General features: G+C 57.2%; 1 protein-coding gene across 1 annotated transcript in view; it reads left to right on the top strand.

Moving 5' to 3' along the window:
- The window catches only part of CFAP77 (cilia and flagella associated protein 77), a 129,195-nt gene extending 110,603 nt beyond the window's left edge, over nucleotides 1–18,592 (top strand). The window contains exon 6 of the mRNA XM_066366837.1: nucleotides 17,721–18,592. Within this exon, the coding sequence (XP_066222934.1) occupies nucleotides 17,721–17,843 (123 nt within the window). The 3' untranslated portion in view covers nucleotides 17,844–18,592. The remainder of the gene's footprint in view (nucleotides 1–17,720) is intronic.
- Nucleotides 18,593–19,561: the final 969 nt, after the last annotated feature.

Raw genomic sequence — 19,561 nt, 5'->3', positions numbered from 1 at the left:
TCTCTCTCTTCCCCTCCCGCAGCCAAGGCTCCATTGGAGCAAAGATGGCCCGGGCGCTGGGCATGGCTCTGTGGCCTCTGCCTCAGGCGCTAGAGTGGCTCTGGTCGCAATATGGCGACGCCCAGGATGGGCAGAGCATCGCCCCCTGGGGGGCAGAGCACCGCCCCTGGTGGGCGTGCCGGGTGGATCCCGGTCGGGCGCATGCAGGAGTCTGTCTGACTGTCTCTCCCTGTTTCCAGCTTCAGAAAAAATGAAAAGAAAAAAAAAAAAAAAAAAAAAGAACTGAACCCAGGACTTCCACACGCCAGGCCGACGCTCTACCACTGAGCCAACCGGCCAGGGCCGAGGCTATTTTTTAAAGGATGGGGACTCTTCATCCCTCCCAGGTGTTTGTCCTGAGCTCACACCCCGTTGCAGCCCAGTTCCCCCGAAGGCTTCTGGCGACCCTGGAGCTGCTGGCCCAGCCTGGCTTCCTGGGCTCCATGTCCATCGGCGTGAAGGTCAGAGGCCGGCGCCCCGCCCCAGCAGCGAAGGCGGCTGACTTGACGAGCCCGGATCTCTACGGCCAAGCCCACGTTATAACTGGAGATCCAAACCTCCATTTCCGGGCCGGGGTGTTGCCAACCCCACTGCCACCCGACGGCCCTGCCTCCCCCACCACAGGGCCGGTACCGACATTACATAGTTATTCAGTCACTAAAGGATGAACAAATGGACTCGATGTTCATTCAGCTCTTGGTTTCAGCCCCGCTGCCTTAGAATAATGGCCCGAGCTATTAAGCTAACAGTTTGACTTACAAGCTCGTGTGCTCCGGAGGCCGGGATCAGCCTCCTCTCTCTGTGGAAGACTAACCCCGCCTCGCCTCTCCTGGGGACCCAGCTCCCTAACAGAACGGGAGGCGGTGGGAGACGTCAGCGGTCAGCCAAGCAGCGCCGCCCAGAGCGGCGGCTGATCAGTGAGAGCCGAGGCGTCTAAGGGAAGGATTTTCTTGTCCCATCTTCAGGCTCTCTCACAAATCATAGCCGGCTGCGAAGTGAGCCCTGCTGAACCCCAGGGTGAGCTCTGGGCCATCCGCCCCCGACTGCGGCCATCTCTCCACAGGCTGGGCCCCCGGTCCCCATAAAGACGGGCCCCTTGTTGCCCAGGTGTGTCCATCCCCAGAGTCACTCCTTGCTGCCTTTCCCGATCCCCCCCCACACACACACACACCGGAGATGTATTTTAAGAATCCCCGGCTCCTGTCGCGTCGGAATAAGAATGCCCCTGTTCCCATGAAGGGCATGGAGCCCGGGGGGGGGGGGGTGTCACCGTGGAAACGGGGCAATGGGGAGAGTGAATCAGAGGTCCTGATTCAGTTGACATTTCTTCCCTAAATACCGATACCACCCCACCCCACGCCCGCCATCACCCGGATCTTTCGTAGGCATAAAGGATGAAGCAGAGACTTAACTTGTTTTACGTCATCCGGCCCCTCGGAGGTACAGAATTTTTAGGCACCTGTTCACGAGGTGACATTTACTGCTCAAACAGTGGCAAGTCACCAACAGCCAGAGCTGATGCCGTGTGGGGACGGGGACAGCACAGCCAAGGTGTTAGGACAGCCTGAGAAGTCCACCTCGAGGGGGAGAGGTCAGGGGTCTGTGCTGGGGCTGGGAGAGGCTGGCACTGCTCACAGGACCGGCCCTGCGTCCTGGGGACCCCAAGCCTGGTGGCCCCCGCATCCTCCAAGCACCTGGGTATTTTCAGTTTAAGCCAAGAGACTCTATTTCCCCCCACCGGGCGTGGAAACATTTCAAGCAGGGGTAGTCAACCTTTTTATACCTACCGCCCACTTTTGTATCTCTGTTAGTAGTAAAATTTTCTAACCACCCACCGGTTCCATAGTCATGGTGATTTATAAAGTAGGGAAGTCACTTTATTTTATAAAATTTATAAAGCAGAGTTACAGCAAGTTAAAGCATATAATAATAATTACTTACCAAGTACTTTATGTCAGATTTTTGCTAAGTTTGGCAGGATAAATCTTTATAAAACAACCTACTATAGTTAAATCTATCTTTTTTTTTTCTTTTTTTTTTTTTCATCTCTCCGAAGCTGGAAACGGGGAGGCAGTCAGACAGACTCCCACATGCGCCCGACCGGGATCCACCCGGCATGCCCACCAGGGGGCAATGCTTTGCCCCTCTGGGGCGTCACTCCGCTGTGTCCAGAGCCATTCCAGCGCCTGAGGCAGAGGCCACAGAACCATCCCCAGTGCCAGGGCCATCTTTGCTCCAATGGAGCCTAGGCTGCGGGAGGGGAAGAGAAAGACAGAGAGGAAGCAGATGGGCGCTTCTCCTGTGTGCCCTGGCCGGGAATTGAACCCGGGACTCCTGCACACCAGGCCGACGCTCTACCGCTGAGCCAACCGGCCAGGGCCAAATCTATCTTTTTATTTATACTTTGGTTGCTCCGCTATCGCCCACCATGAAAGCTGGAACACCCACTAGTGGGCGGCAGGGACCAGGCTGACTACCCCTGATTTCAATGTTTGTGCTGAACGTCACGGGAAAAACAGAATTAAGTCAGCTTGTTTAGGCATCCGCTGGGTATGTCTACTCTCCAGAGAGAGCGAGAATCTCATTGAGAAATCTGGGACTCGACGGGACTGTGGGGTCCCCAGTGTCTTCCTCCAGCTCGTCCCCAAGAGAATAAATCCTCAAGGATCTAAAGAGGACCTCTGGGGCCTGGGCAGGGGCTCGGGCCGACTCCGCCACCTCTGGGATGACTTCCTCGGTGTCACCCACAAACCCCTCATTTCCACATGGCCCCGCCTGTCAGCCTCTGTCACCAGGCACCGACGCCGCTGAGCACGTCACCAGCCGCGGCTTCTAGGAGATAAACGGCAAGCGATGACTCACGGGGGTAAACTCAGGGTTCATTCCATCCGAGGTTTGTCAGAAGCGTGGGCGAGATGAACCAAGGGCGGGCACCTTCACAGCGGCAAGCCGTGGGCAGCAAACACACGTCCTTCCTGCTTTCCTCTGGCGGGGAGGTGATGTCCAGCGGCGTCGGAGAATGGACGCTAGGGGAGAAAGCAAGACACTGGCCATGTTTTTCCGGCCTCTGCTCTCCCTCTCCTCAAAGAGGTGTTGGGATATGACGCCGTACAGGGATGCGGGGGGAGGGGGAAATGGGGAGTTTGGCCCAAGTCGACTGGCTGGAGGTGTAGAGGGAAGAGCTTCCAGGAGCTATTCTGAGCCCGGTTCCCAGCCGGCAGCCAGCGTGACAACACCAGCAGCTCGCAGCCGGAGCGCCTCTTCCGAGCCAGGCTGGGCGCTTTGATGAACGGCCTCGTTTAGGTCTATACTCTCAACAGCCCAACGCAGCAGAGGAGATTCACCGGCTAGGAGATGCGGAAACTCAAGTTCGGAGGCCCAACGGCCCGGGTTCATCGTTAACAAGCGGAGGTGGGGGGCTTGCACTCTCCAGCCAGCTGCCTCCGGGCCTTGGGCCCTGGGAGGGCTGCTAAGTATAAGGACCTGCCCCTGAGGTCAGGGGCCAGCGTGGGGGGGGGGGGGTGGTAAACGCAGGGCCTGGGAGGGAAAGTGGACGGCAGTCAGGAGCTCAGGTTTTTACAGGTGTCCAGAGGGTCGTGGCCAGCCCTGCTCACAGCTGCTTTAAGCCTCGCAGTAAACAAAACTTTCTGCTGCCCCTGAAAGCCTTTTTAGACCTCAATAAACCCCCGAGCATTTTTTAAATTGTAGTTTGGCCCAAGGCTAAAGAGGGAAGAGGCCATTGATCGGGGTTCAGGCTCGCTGTATCGAAAGGTGTGAGGCCCAGACGGGCACAGAGGGCGGGCTCGGGGGCCACACTGCCGGCCGCAGACCCCAGGCTGCCTCCGCATCCGCATCGGAGAAGAGGGGACGATAGGAGAGAGGGCCAAGTGCACGTGTGTGTGCAAAGTGCCAGCGTGCGCCTGGCCCGGGGAAGGTCACGGAACAAGAGCCTCAGGTTGGACACGCTCTGGCACTGGCTCCTACACACGGTTCTCGACCCTGGCTGTGCCGGGGGTTCCTCTGGGGAGGAGATCTGAACTGCAGATTCCAGGGCCCCGCCCACAGCCCGGGAAGGGGGGGGGTAGCCGCCAAGGCCGTGTTGTCAGCTGCAGTGCAGCTCCCCTTGCACAGTTTATCGTCAGAGGATACATGTCCTGTAGCAGGTGGGTACGCTCTCATACGTCTGACAGGAAGCATGGCTGGGTTCTGGCGCTACTCTGTTCCTGGGTTGCAGATGGCCGTCTCCTCGTGCCAAGAGGAAGAAAGAGAGAGAGAGAGAGTGTGTGTTCTTTGGTTTCTTCTGATAAGGGGCACTAACCCCATCACGGGGCCCCACCCTCAGGAGTTCATCTAAACCTGCTCGGCTCTCAAAGGCCCCCACCTCCAAACACCAGCTTCACTGCGGGGTGGGACTTCTAGGAGCCCGCTTTCTCAAGTTCAGTCGCCAGCAGCCTCCTTTTCCCTTCCGCCTCCCGGTTGCGTTTCTCCCTGGGGGACCCTGTGCAGTTACCTGCTCCCCTTCTGCGAGAGAGAGCCCCACAGGCACCCGAAGTCCGGCCCTGTTTCTTCACAGACGCCTAGATGGCTGGTCACTCCTCCGGGCAGAGACCTCAGGACATCGGAGGGTGCGGCCCTGTGTCTCCGTGAGGGGGGGGGGGGCGCCTGGAGGCCGTGACTTCTGCCACCAGCGACGCGTCCTCCACTTTTATTCATGCGCATAGCCAGTTGTCACCTCGAACTGCCTTTCTACATCTTTTTGAACAAAACTGTGGTTGAAAACATCCATCAGCGTCGCTTGAATCATTTAATACGAGAATCTACATGCACATTCCCTTCTTGGGGGCAGCGGCAGGAAAGCAATGGAGTCGAGTTTGTATGCTGCTAATAATGGTGACAGTGGCAGCTGTGGTGTCTTCCCTGCTCCCTCAGCGTGCCTGTCGCTGGTGCCGGGGGGCTGGGCGGCGACCCCACGGGGTGGGTGGCATGACTCAGCGTTTTCTTCGCAAACTCTCTGCTTTATGCAACCCTGAACCCCTTACTTCACGTCCCGTAAAACTTCATCAGGCCCCCTCAAGTCACGTGGAAGGCCACAAGGTGTCGTGAAGAAAATAAAACGCCTCGTCTACTTAGAAGTTAAGCTGAGCAGAGCCGGCGGAGAGGGTCTTCAGGGCGCTGGAAGCTCAGATGCATTTCTAGGGACCCTGCCGCCTTCTCCCAGGCTTCTAACCCATCCATCCAGCCAGCTGTCTGTCCATCCACCCACTCATCCGTCCATCAATCATAGACCGGTCTGTCCACCCAGCCAAGACTCGCTGAGTGTCTACAGGTTGTCTCTCACAGCAGAGTGACCCCGAGACCTCTGAGAGTGTCTCCTGTCTGTTAACGTTTCCCCAGAAGAGGGCGCGGAATATGGCACCAACGCCTTCGCTGTCTTGCTGAGGACACTCAACTCTAATACTCTGATTTCTGACTTGACAGGGTCAGCCAACCTCTTTCTAAAAACACACCCGAAAAAATTCCTCTGGCCCGTTATCCCCATTAAGAGGAAAGGGGAAAGGCAACACCAAACCTTGCCCTGTGCGTCCCACCCCAGAGGGCCATCTGTGGACACCCAGCCCCGGAGTGTGTCCCCGGCTTCCCTGGCAGTCACTCCGGAGTTGCCCAATAGCCTCCATGAATAAGCGATGAGGCACCAACGGGCCCTGTGCAGAACGGCTCAGCGCAGGACTTCATTTGCAGCCAAGCACAAAATCAAAGACTCTGTCGACCGAGCAGCCGCACGCCTGGGTAACCACCTCGCGCTCCCTGAGAAAGCACCGTCGTCAGGTAAACTTCCAGAGAAAGTAATTAAAGGAATCACCCCGGTTCTGCGTTCTGCAGCAAAATGCGGAGCTCTGGAATCGTCAGCTCACCAGGGAGCTGGTGTCTCCTCCCAGCTGCTCCTGCATCAACACGAACAGGAGAGGTTCACCTGGGGAGGGGGGGGGGCGGCTAGCTGTCCCCAAGATGCCACTAGCCCCTCTGCTCCTGCAGGTGTCTTCCTGTTGGGGGGGGGGACAGGCGGCAGCAAATGAGATCACCTCTTGTGGGACAGGGGTGAGATTAATACACAAATACACAGACCTCTCGGAGAGCTGGCGAGCGCCAATTAATATTTATCACGTACCCACAGCGTTCAGGATGCCGAGAAGCAACATGCAAAAGACACAGCCCCTGGCACCAGGGAGCCTCCGTCTGATTGAAACGCCACACGCAGACCAGCGCCGCAAAGCGCGTGGGCGGGCGTGCAGGCCCCGCCCTGGTGGGGGGCCCCTGCCGGAGCTTGTACAGCAAGGGCCCCCTCCTTCCAGAGCCGGCGGAGCAGACTCGCCAGCTTCCTCAGCGCCAGGGCCTCCGGGGCCCAGCCACACTGGGACGCCAGCCTGCGTGGCGTGGCTGGGGGCTGTCCCCTTCGCCAAGCCTCCCCGAGGGTCTCATCGGCACACCCCCCCACCCCCCCACCCCCATCCCACCCCCGTCGCAAACTCCCTCCTTAGCTCTCACTCGTGCTTAAAATAAAAAGTCCCCACTCCCCATTGGAGATTGGTCTGCCGTGGCCCCTCCCTGTCCTGCTCTTGCTGAGAGGGGTGGGCAGGGTGGCACCGGGGCCAACTGATCCCACTGCCCGTGGGCGACAGGTCGCCTCCCAGAACAGCCCAGAACAGCGGACCGCCGTCACCTGGGCCCCGAGAAGGGAGGGGGCCTCTTCTTGGTCGCTCTGCTTGTCACCGTGTTTGTTGACAACCCCATTGAAGACAGCCCCCCCCACCCTTGCTGCCACTGTGAAGTCTCCATCCGTCTCCGTGCAGTCCTGGCTCAGACAGGTTTTGAAAGGCGAGAAATCTGGAAAACACAGACGCTCGCCCACCCCCAGCCCCGTCACCGGGGGATGCCAGGCGAGGCAGCAGCCTGGGCGCGGGGCTGACGGGCCTCCTCACCTGGCCCCGCAGTGCACCGCCTCCAATTAAATCAAAACGGTTTGTTTTTAATGGTCTTTTACACTGACAAGTGGGCGATCATTTTGGGCCCACTAGCTGTCAGGGAACTGAGGCAAATCCTCCGTTGATAATGCCCAATGCTTCCAATTAGGAGCCGCGGCCGCTCCCGGCGCGCTAACGATTCCCCAGCCGCCCCCCGGGCCCCTTCGGCGCCGGCTGTTTCTTCTCGCCTCCTCCGCCGCAAATTACTGACACCAAACGCAGGGCCCCGTCTCCTCCGCCACGCCAGGCCCGGGCCCTGTTGGGCTTAATGAGCCGATGGAAGTTTCGTGGCTCGGGCGCTAAATTCTTTTCTTGTTTGACAGCTGCTCGGCTAAGGCGAGTGTTGACCTTATAAAAGATTTAGTGTTTCTCATTATTTTCTGTCAAGCTTCACAAGTGATGGCTTGGCGGTTATCATTTGCATCCTGGGGTGCGTGCGTGTGCATGGGTGTGCGTGCGTGTGTGTGTGTGTGTGTGTGTGTGTGTGTGTGTGTGTGTGTTGGACGGGGTCCTCCTTTCCCCCCCCCCCTCTTGCATTGGGCTCCTGCACAACAGCTGCGGGGGCGACATTCTTCCCGAGCAGCCAGGAGGCAAAGCCCAGAGGATGGATGGTGCGGTGGCTTCCAGGCCTCCCGGCGGCCGTTCAGGGGAAGCACCGGAGGTAACCCAGGGCACCCAAGAGCCTGCCAGGCAATGGCCCAGATGTGCTGGACCAAGGGAGGCCCTGAGCCAGACTCGATGGCCAGGACGCTCTTAGGGCTGTGCTCAAGATGTCACCAGGAGGGCTCGCTCCTCTCTCTCTCTCTCTCTCTCTCTCTCTCCCTCTCTCTCTCTCTCTCTCTCTCAGGCGCTGTGTGTGAAGCCGTCCCCAGAAAGCTCCCTCCCTCCCTCTGCATCCTACATGAGGGTGTAATGCTTTTAAAAAGCAGAAGCACTTATTATAAAAATTTTTAAAAAGCGGCCCCTGCCCTGGCCGGTTGGCTCAGTGGTAGAGCGTCGGCCTAGCGTGCGGAGGACCCGAATTCGATTCCCGGCCAGGGCACACAGGAGAAGCGCCCATTTGCTTCTCCACCCCTCCGCCGCGCTTTCCTCTCTGTCTCTCTCTTCCCCTCCCGCAGCCAAGGCTCCATTGGAGCAAAGATGGCCCGGGCGCTGGGAATGGCTCTGTGGCCTCTGCCTCAGGCGCTAGAGTGGCTCTGATCGCAACATGGCGATGCCCAGGATGGGCAGAGCATCGCCCCCTGGTGGGCAGAGCGTCGCCCCTGGTGGGCGTGCCGGGTGGATCCCGGTCGGGCGCATGTGGGAGTCTGTCTGACTGTCTCTCCCTGTTTCCAAACTTCAGAAAAATGAAAAAAGAAAAAAAAAAAAAAAAAAAAAAAAAAAAAAAGCGGCCCCTATTACCGTCCCCTGAGACAACCGCGCGAGCATTTGCCAGTCCCCGTTTGGTCCCTGCGCCCACGCCAAACTGGGGCCGCTCCACGAATAACAAGATTCCGGGGAGTCCACGCAGGCTCCTGGGCTGGCCTCTCTGGTGCCCTGGTCTCCAGCTCCACGTTCTCCCCTCCCACTCACCTACCCACTGGCCATCCCAGCTGCGGTGACCCCAGGGGGCCTGGAACGGTAGGCCGAGGGGAGGGCAGGTGAAGGCACGGCCATCTTCTCGCCAGGGCTCTGTCCTCCTTCACCCTTGTTACCTGGGAGACTCTGTGTGGATCTCTAGCTCTGCCCCCTGTGCCCGTGGCAGACCCTGCCAGTCAATCACCGCACGCTTTCTCACGAGCCTCGATTCAGCCTGAGAGACTTGTGAACCCAGACAGGCATCATCACCACCGCCAGTCCGTTCGCGCTGAGTGGGCGAAACAAAGCCCGTTTGCCACCCCTGCCCGAGCGACGCTATGTACGTCAGCTGCCCAGTATCAGAAACCGCCTCGTCCTTTTACGCTACGTATAATAGGAAATAAAACACAAGCCACCAAAGGAAAACAGAGGAATTGAACGTCATCAGAGTGAAAAACTTCGGGGCTTCAAATGAGACCATCCAGAAAGTGAAAAGACAGCCCACAGGAGAGGAGAAAATATTCTCAAGTCATGTTGCTGAGAAGGGACTGTGTCGATAAACGCAAATGTTACTCCTATAGCTCGCTAATGAAATGCAAACAACTCAACTTTAAAATGGGCAAAGGGTATGAACAGGCATTTCTCCAATGGAGACATACAGTTCACCGATAAGCACAGAAAAGGCACCGGGCATCACTAGCCTTTAGGGAAACGTCAGTGTACCCCACTCGAAACGCCGCTTCACACCTGTGAGATAATACAAAGGCGGATAATAACAAGTGTTGGCAAGGATGTGGATGGAGAAGTTGCTGCTGCTGAGAATACTGTAGCACTTTCCCCAAAGGCTAAACACGGAGCTCCCATACGACCCAGCGATTCCACTCCTAGGTGTCCACCCAAGAGAAATGAAAACATTGGATGTTTCTGGATCCATATTAGCCTAAAAGTGGCAACACCCAACTGCTCCTCTTTAAATTAGTAAATTTTATGAATTATATCTCAGTGAGGCTGTTAAAATAAAAAGGTTCAGGCCACTTGGAGGGGGGGGGGGAAATAGCCTACGAGTTGAATTAGTGCTCATCGCCCAGACTCTGTCATTGGAACCTGGAAGAGGGTGATAATTGGCCACCATGAAGTGGCCTCAGATGACAAGGGATGGTGAGCTGGGTCCTCAGTTTCCCCCAATGATCAATTATGACTCTCACTTCGCTGATACCTATTCCACTTAGAAGCTGGAGAGCAGAAGTGGGTTTTTGGGACGTTCAGACACACACACACACACACACACACACACACACACACACACACCCGTATCCCCTACTGCTGCCTAGCCTCGCTAATCCCTGGACGTGAGCAAGGGATATTGGTTTGGCTTCTGGAAATGGCAACTTGATGCTCATTTTCAAAGGCAGGTAGCACTGTCTTTGCTTCGGCCCCAGCAAGCCTCAAGGGCCGTACAGTCTGTGGGGCACAGACCTGGATCCTAGGTCGGCCTCCCACTTAGTAGCTGGGCGTCCTTGGGCCAGTGTCTTAACCATCCTGAGTGTCAGTGTTCTATCTCATCAGGTGTGGGTAGGCCCCTCACCCTCAGGGCCACGGCTTTGCCCACTCACCAGACCTTGTACGGAGGCAGGAAGTTGATTTTCTTTCTCTCTCTCTCTCTCTCTCTCTCTCTCTCTCTCTCTCTCCCTCCCCCCCTTCCTCCCTCCCTTTTTGAGAGAGAGAAAATAGAAAGAGATGAAAAGCATCAACTTGTAGTTGCAGCACTTTAGATGTTCGTTGATTGCTTTCTCATATGTGCCTTGACTGGGGTGGGGGGGGGCCTCCAGCCAAGCCAGTGACCCCTTGTTCAAGCCAGCGACCTTGGGCTTCAAGCCAGTGACCGTGGGATTGTGTCTCTGACCCCATGCTGAAGCTGGAGACCCTGTGCTCAAGTTGGATGAGCCTGCGCTCAGGCCTGTGAACTCGGGGTTTCAAACCCGGGACCTCAGCGTCCCCAGCTGCTGCTCCGTCCCCTGCGCCACCGCCAGCCAGGCAGGAAGTTTGTTTTCCACACCGAGTTTGGCTGTTCCTGAGACGCAGCAGATGCGAGCAGGGAGGGCCGAGTCCTGTGTCCTTGCTCTGTCTATTTTTGGACAACAGAGGAATGAGAGCCAGTAGCAGAATAACAATTTAGGGGACCAGATGTCCCAGGAGAGTCTGTCGCCCTCGTTAATTAGTTCAACTCCAGAACCCGCAACATCAGAGCGCAGGACCCAGCCCAGGCGCCAGTGACGTGTCCTGCCGGGGCCTCTGACCTCCAACGGCCCCAGCTTGACAGGAATTACTGACCTGGGACTGATCCATAATCTCCAAGTGCCCTCATTAGAGGAGACAGCCCCTCAATCTTTTCAAGCAAAATCTCTCTCCCAGTCACCTGCGGTCTTGTCACTTAGGGAAAAAAAAAAAAACCCAAACTAAAATCTCTATAGCTGTCATTTTTTTTTTTTTTTTTTTAGCTGTTTGGCAGGTTATTTTTTAAAATCTGGCTATTTTTTTCTCAAGCCCTGCCTTCTGTTTTATCACTCCCCCCACCAAACCTGACTGAGACTTGGTGTCCATTGGGGGACCCTCCAGTGGCTAATGAGAGGGGACCGGAGAGTCAGCTGCCCCCCCCCCCCGCCCTTTGAATAGGACATGCCGGGGACATGGGCAGCTGCTCAGCCCACGAACTGGCCGAGCGGAGGGCCAGTCCCCCCTGCCTGGCGTGAACACGCATCCCTTCACTGCGCGTCTTACAAACAAGACCCACGTTGGGGGCCCTGGCCGGTTTGCTCAGTGGTAGAGCATTGGCCTGGCATGCAGAAGTCCCGGGTTCAATTCCTGGCCAGGGCACACAGGAGAAGCGCCCATCTGCTTCTCCACCCCTCCCCCTCTCCTTCCTCTCTGTCTCTCTCTTCCCCTCCCGCAGCGAGGCTCCATTGGAGCAGGGGCGGCCTGGGTGCTGGGGATGGCTCTGGTCGCGACAGAGCGACGCCCCGGAGGGGCAGAGCATCGCCCCCTGGTGGGTGTGCCGGGTGGATCCCGGTCAGGTGCATGCGGGAGTCTGTCTGACTGTCTCTCCCGTTTCCAGCTTCAGAAAAATACAAAAAATAAAAAATAAAAAAGACCCATGTTGGGGACAGGGCACGAAGGAATCCCACGGCCCGCCTGCAGGACAGAGCCCCGTGCTGCGGCTGCCTCAGTGTCCCCGCTCAGCCGAGGCCTCCTGCTGAGGATGGGAAAGACGGCAGGAGGCCACTCACGGGTTAGCGCGTGGTCCAAGCGGTTCCACCCAACCCGAGGCCAAGGCCACCAGGCAGAAGAAAATGACCAATGTCTTCCTTCCTGGGTCTTGGATGCTTTCTGTGGCACTGAGATGAACTCGAGCCCCGCGGGGCAGCAGGAGCCTGACAGGGAGGAGCCACGGGGAAAGTCAGCAGGAGCCGAAGTCACGGAGCGCTGGTCGGGGACACGTCCTCTGAGAGCACCACTGCTTCAAACGGCGTCATGCCTAAATCTCCACTAAATCACAGAGCACTCTCCCTGAATCGTGTGTGTGGAGGGAGGAGCCCTGCACCACCACCCTCTCCTGGAGATACAGCTGGCACTGAAACCCCCCACCCCCGCCAGAGGCAAAGCCAGGGCCACTTCTGGCCACTTCCTCTTCTTCCGGGTCTTTCTCCGTAACCGGAGTCAGACGTGTGCTCGGACAAAGCAGAGGGTCGCCCTGTGAGTTCTGTGCTGTTCAGATCAACGCATCGCGCAGATGTCCCTCCCTGAACGCTAAACTGCTCCCGCGCGGCGTGGTTTTGGAGATTTGTACGTGTTGATTCACACGGACAGGGATGTGATGGTGGGAACGGTCCCCGTCTGCCCCGTCCAGTTCCGTAGCCACCGGCCACACGGGGCCGAACACCTGGAAAGTGGGCAGTGCGACAAGCTGTTCATTTTGGTTCCTTGAAATTTAAGTGGTCACATGTGGCTAGTAGCTGCCCAGCTGGACGGTGCCTCCTGTGGGGTGCTCATTTCAACTGGCACGGAGTCACTGCGTGAACGGACTGCCTTTGGTTTTCCTGGTCCCCACCGGGGACATGGGCGGTCTCCAGGACTTCCCAACAACGTGTTGCGGGAAGATTCTTGTCCGCCTCCCTCCGGGGACCTTTTCCAAAGCTTCTCCCGGGGTTTCTACGTAAATACGGGCTCACTGGTTCCCAGGCTGCGCACGGGTCCCGCCTCCCCGGTGGCGGCCAAGTCCCCTCTCGGTGGCTGGCGTTCCTGTTGCTGACTCAGACTTATTCCCACCACGACCACTCGGACGGCGGGAAGTGGTGCTTTCTGGGCTAGTCCCCCACTGCCGCTGGGCTCACAGCCTCTTCTCCCGTGCTCGGCAGCCGGCCGGCCGACCCTCCTCCACGAACTGCTCGTTCATTTCTTCTGCCTGCTTTTCTATTGCCGCGGGACCCCGAGGCCACTTTCTGCTCCCCCTCTCGTCCTTACCACCCCACCCCGGGCTCTGCTTGTACCCTAGTTCCTCAGGAAGCCACCTCTGGCTCCAAAGTCTGAGTGTGCTATCTCTGCATCTATATTATAAGGTCTCAAAGAATCTGATGCTTCTTTTAACAACACTTGGCCCAAACAGAACTGAACAATCTGTGATGTGGTTGTATTTTTATTACTAGTTTCCTGGCTCTATGAAAGCGTAGGCTTTCTACAGTCTCCCGGGGTCCCGATGCCCAGCACAGGGTCTGGCACAGAGTGGGTACTCGGTTACCATCTGTGGAGTGAAGTAATTCACACCTGAATGAAAGGGTCGCAACCACATCTTATGCCCTGGCCCAGATCACGTGGCACCTTCTCTATCTTGGTGCAGGTTCATTCCACACAGGGGTTTCCTGTGGAAAGCAAACCAGACTCTCCAAACAAGCAAGAATTCAACAAACATGAACAAAGCACCGCCTTCACACAGGTTACTCCGGCATAGCACCGAAGAAATGAAATCAGGAATCAGTCACAATACATAACTAACAGGATTGCCTAGACGTTTAAAAGCATATTTGTAAATAACGTGAGGACCAAAGAAGAATTCCAAACAGAAATTAGATAGAAATTAGATGAAAAGAGAACTGAACAAAAATAAACATACTCAAGACTTTCCCGAGGTGAGATAAAAGGAAACTCGGAGGGCAACATAGTTGCTCATGCCATGTTATGTAAGTGGGAACATTAGGAAAAAAGAAAGATGGACAGGTAATTAGCTGAGCAGACAATTCCAGAAGCCTGAGAGGGAAGAACAGAGCACCCTCAAAGAAGGAAGTAATGGAGTTGAGAGCATAACTAAGGAAACGTCAAAGGTATCTCACAGTTAAGGGTACAATCAAATGGAAAGTTGGCTCATTGAGAGTGGATCAGAAAAGTGTGAATGTGGCCCTGGCTAACTGGCTCAGCAGTAGAGCATCAGCCTGGCATATGGACGTCCCAGGTTCGATTCCTGGTGAGGACACACAGGAAAAGCGACCCTCTGCTTCCCCCCCCCCCAACTCTTTCCCCTGTTTCTCTCGCTCTTCCCCTCCTGCAGCCATGGCTCTGTTGGAGTGAGTTGGCCTTGGGTGCTGAGGATGGCTCAATGGCCTCGCCTCAGGCACTGAAATAGCTTGGTTGCCAAGCAATGTAGCAGCAGCCCCAGGTGGGTGGAGCATCGCCCCCTAGTGGGCTTGTGGGGTGGATCCTGGTCCCACTGGGGCACATGTGGGAGTATCTCTCTCTGCCTCCCTGCTTCTTACTTAAGAAAAAAAGAAAAAAGAAAAGTGTGGATGTTTTCAAAGGACCTGAGAAATGGAATCCAAGAATCTAGGTCCAGTTGGCAAAGTGGGTACCACAAGTGGGCAGGGGGTGGACCAGAGCAAAGGCGGTGAGCTGGCTGCTGGACTCAGCTCTGCCCGGGACTCCCAGAGACCCTGGGAGGATCACTTCCTGCCTTCAGGCCTCAGATTTCCCATCTGTAGAATGGGAGAGTGGGATTCAATGATCTCCAAGGTCTCTCCGAACCCTGCTGTCTGGGAATCCTGAATTCCAATCTGGTCTGCGGGGAGGGAGGGAACTACAGTCCTCAGAGCAGTGTGGATTGGACTACAAATCTCCCGCGAGATCCTCTGGCGCAGCGCACCGCCCTGCCGCCCCCTCCCCCAGCCACCCACCCGGGTTTGCTTGCACTTCCTCTCATTGTTCCCACGGCAAGGCTGGGCTGGTCCGGTCCCTACCACCAAGGACATTTCCCCGCTCCTCTTCCTCTGGCCGGGAACCTCATCATCTCTGGAAAGACCTTCCTGCCCCCAGACGGAGTCAGACTTCTCCTGTGCGCAGTCCTCTTCAGTTGTCAAGGAACAACTAATTATGCGTAGAGTGCGTTTCCGCCCGCCTCCCGTGCCACCCTGCAGGGTCCACGAGGGCAAGCGCCCCGGCCTGTCTTACTCACCAGTGCATCCTCCTAGTGAGGGTGCCCGGTCCTTGTCTGGGCAACACTGTTTGGATGCTCCCCGTTGTAAACGGGACCAGCGCCTTGGCCGACCTGGGGAACCAGCCCCTGCCCCCCGCCCCGCCCCCACCTGCTCTCGGGCTCCCAGAGCCGCTGCAGCCGGGCGCCTGCCTCTTACTCACCTGCATTGACCTTACAGTGACTCAGCTCCATTCAGCAAAGCTGTCTCCTGCCAAAGCCGTTACAGTTTCTTAGCTCCAGGCGGAGACAGACTGCAGATGGCTTAATTTAGAAACATCTCCGAAGGAATTCCTTGCTCCACAGCTCCCATCCTTTGACTCCGGGGGGTCCACAGGGTCGTGACCACACACAGCTCGAGGCCTGACTCGTAAGGAGGAGGAGCCTCCTCTCTGGCTGAGCTGCTATTTTAGGAGGAGAGCACGGGAGCGCGTGGGACTGGAGCCACGACGTCCCGATGGTGACTTTCACTTGACTCGTCGTTTCGTAAGCATTTATTACGAGATCGGGGAGGTCAGCCTCGCAGATCTGGGCCTTAGAGTCCCACCGCGCTGGGTTCAATCTGCGTGGCCTGTGGTGAGCACCTTCTTTTTTGGGGGGGGGGGGTCTCTGTTTTCCCATCTGTAAAATGGATGCTCAGAGGCTTGCTGTGAAATCCATGCGGCAGACTCATCAAGTGCCCGGTCAGTTGTTACAACACTGCTGGCAGGAGCAGCTGAGGACGCCAGTTGCAGGCCTCCAGCACAAATGTGCCGAGGGGCCCCTGCTCCTTGGCGTTCTGAGAGCTGAACCCCCCTCTCTCCGGGGGCTCCAGTGTTTGGCCTGGACACTGGGGATCTTCCTTCTCCACATGGGTGGAGGAAGCTTGTGCTCGAGCTGGCTTTCAGGAGAGTCATCAGCACCAAACCGACACCGCCCTGCACCCACCGTCGTCAGCACCCACCATCCCCTGGCCTCGTCAGCGCCTGTGGCTCCCGGTGCGCCCGGGCTGCGGCCACATGGCCACCGATTGGGGCTGCATCTTCAGGTGGCCTCCCCGCCATGTCTGTGTCTTCTGTCTCGTCAGGGTGCTTGGAGGGACGCCCATCTGAACAATTCAGAGTGTTCCCATCTCTACATTCTTAACATTCCATCTTCAAAGACCCGTCTTCCAAATAAATCGAATTCACAGTTTCTCAGGGTAAAGATGTGGGCACGTATCTTTCGGGGTCACCATTCATCCCACTCCAGGGGCCGGCGCATGTGGAGATGGCCGGCACGTGGACCCCAGAGCTACGTCCCATTAACAGCCGTTGGTGACGGGCCATCAGGGACAGAGCTATGGCCATGCTGAACACTACAGAAGACCATGGGGACCTGGGAGTCCCAGCCAACTGTACCCCAACGCTGGCCACTCTGACAGTTGCAATGATATGCCTGTGTGATTATGGTCAGGGTGACTTCCCTTCTAGATTAAAGCTCTGTGAGTTCAGAGGGGGTCTTTCTTGTTTGTTACTGTCTAAATGCAGGAGGGAAGAAGGAAGTGGGGGTAGGAAGAGAGGAAGGGGTAACCCTTCCACCTGCGCCCCCCTGAGGCAGTCCTGAAGGAGACATGCCATCTTAGGGGGTGGTCCCACACCTGGTGGTGATGTAACAAATCCAGGAGAGGGGAGGGGGTGTCACTCCCCTCCTGCAAAGGAAGGCTCAGCCGAAATACCGATTGCACAAGATGTTAACTGACGAGGCTCCGACCCCTTGGATCTATCCCCGTTCTGTGTGCTCTGGAAGGACAAGGTGACAGGTTCCAGAGCTCGGGTCCTGCTACGTCTGTGAAGGAGCGTGAGGGACAGTGCCAGGAGGTCCCTCTGGGAGGAGGCAGCTTGTTGGGGGTATTAATGGTGCAAAATCAGCATGTGAGGATGGCATTGGCTGTTAGGTCCCACTGCACGGTGACTCCAGCCAGGGTCATGTGACCCCTGCGATGTGGGGATGGAGAAAGAGCACTGCTATGTGGCCCAGGCAGTCCTGCGTGGACTGCCTTCTGTCCCAGAACCCTCACCACCCCGTGCCAGGCTCCCCCAGCTCTCACTCCTCACTTCTTCCCTCTTACAGCTACTTTTTTTATTTTGGTATTTTTCTGAGGTGAGAAGTGGGGAGGCAGTCAGACTCCCGCATGCGCCCAACCAAGATCCACCTGGCATGCCCACCAGGGGGCAATGCTCTGCCCATCTGGGGCATCGCTCTGTTGCAACCAGAGCCATTCTAGTGCCTGAGGTAGAGTCCATGGAGCCATCCTCAGTGCCCGGGCCAACTTTGCTCCAATGGAGCTTGGCTGCAGGAGCAGAAGAGAGAGACAGAGAGGAAGGAGAGGGGGAGGGGTGGAGAAGCAGATGGGCGCTTCTCCTGTGTGCCCTGGCCGGGAATCGAACCCAGGACTTCCACATGCCAGGCCAACGCTTTACCGCTGAGCCAACTGGCCAGGGCCCTCAACAGGTATTTTATTATTACTCTAAGGTGGGGGTCGGGGCAGGCGAGCGAGGAAGGGGGGAGGGCAGCCCCCGGAGAGCCCCCTGAGCGTGCATGCCCACTGACCTGCCCTTCCTCTCCCTCCACAGGTGAGCGCCCATCTCGACACCTTCCCCACAGAGGCCGATCGCCAGAGAGCTTTCAAGGCCCACCGGGAGGAGTATGCCGTGCGCCAAGGGACCCTGCGCATGGGCAACTACACCCACCCTTAAAGCCTTCACCACCCCGTAGAAAATTCCAGAAGGACTCCGCTTTCTCGCCCCAACTCACATAAGACACTCTCCTATTTTTACATGGGTTCTGCCTGTATAAGGACCCCAGACTCAGGTCTTGGGTTGACTGTTCTGTCTAAGAGCCCCCCCTTGTTAGGTTAGCCGACTCCAGCGCCCCTCGGTCTAGGGACCTCCCCTCCTCTGGCAGCCACCCACCCTCTCTTCTCAAGCCCTCACCCAATACGAGAAACCCCAAACGACAAGCAGAGTCTAGACTTCAGGCTAAGCGTTTCTGAGGTCAGCCCATCAAGCGTTAAGAACACCCTGTGCGTTTCCGGCAGAAATAGTGACAGTCATGCGCTCTGAAAGCCCTCACGTTGTTCTCCAAATGCGAGTCTGAACTGCTCTGTTTTGGAATGCCTGCTAGCTCGCCACGGCGGTGCCATCTCTCTGGACCTCGGATGGCAGGAAGACCCAACACGTCCTACTCCGGGCCTGCCCCCACCTGTCCTGTGTGCCGCCCTGTCTGTCCGTCAGTCCAGCAGGCCAGCCCGGGCTCCTCTGCCAAGACCGCCACTGGAAGGTCAACCCTTAGAAAGAGGGGGCCTTCCTTCCGGATGAGCGGCAGGCTGGAAGGGACCGGCCGAGGAGCTTGTCCCCGGACTCCCAGGCACCACTTACTTCAAACTCTCTGCGTGTTCTTTGACTTCTCCCCGCAAAGTAGACACCGCTCTATCTTAAATTAAAATGCTATCTGTCACCTTCCCCTTGTGTCTTCATCGGAAAACTAGTGAAGCTATAACTGGTGTGAGAAGGGGCCCCAGACTCCTCTGATGGCGCCGTTTCCACAAGGAGACCCTCTGAGGCACGCTGCCTCCCCCCGCCCAGGCATCGGGCAGCACCGGCAGGGGGGCGGGCTCACCCCCCACCGCCTGACCAGTCGGAGGGTTCCTCCCTCAGTTCTGGACTCCTTTTCCCAAAGATGTCGCCACTCGGGCATCTGGTACTTGTCACAAACCCACGCAGCCGAGACAGGACACTTGACTTTTCCCGCCAAACTTGCTTCTCTCTCCGCTTTTCCCATCCCCTGTATGAGACCGCCGTCAATCGACCCAGCTGTGGAAGACCAAACCCTTCCTCGCTCTGTTCCCCCCGCCTCTGACATCTGAGCCATCAATGAGCCGGTCCACGTTACCTCCAAGAACATCCCGGTCCATTTTCTCCTCTCTGGGGAATTGCGGTAGAACTGCATCTCCGGCTTCACTCCCACAGCCCGTCTCCCCGGAGCGGCCCCTCAGCACTTCATCCTGAAGTGAGACCCGTGCTCCTGACCAGGCCGGGACCCCGGGTGGGACAGCTGGGGCCGTCCCTCCGTCCCTCCAGCATCATCCCCTGAGTCCACCGCCTGTCCCCCCGGCCTGCAGGCCGCACACGCCCCCTCCTGCTTTAGGTTTTCTGCCTGCTTTTCCCTCTGCCTGGGACGCCTGGGCCCCCGACTGTCACCTGCCTGCCTGCCCCTTCTTGTCATCCAGATCTTAGCTCCAAAAGTCAACCCTTACTCAACAAGCCTTCCCAGAAACACTCCCGTTCAATTCTCACCACCCTGTTGTATTCTCTGCATGACAGTGGTTTCTTGTTGACTGTCTGAAAGGTGCAGGAGGTCAGGAATCTCAGAGGGCCCAGAGCTAAGGGCCCGCTTGGCCTGTGGGAAGTGCCCA

Source organism: Saccopteryx leptura, chromosome 2 (assembly GCF_036850995.1).
Source record: "Saccopteryx leptura isolate mSacLep1 chromosome 2, mSacLep1_pri_phased_curated, whole genome shotgun sequence".
Classification (NCBI taxonomy): domain Eukaryota; kingdom Metazoa; phylum Chordata; class Mammalia; order Chiroptera; family Emballonuridae; genus Saccopteryx; species Saccopteryx leptura.
The sequence above is the reverse complement of the archived record's forward strand: the minus strand, read 5'-3'. Positions and strand labels throughout refer to the sequence as shown.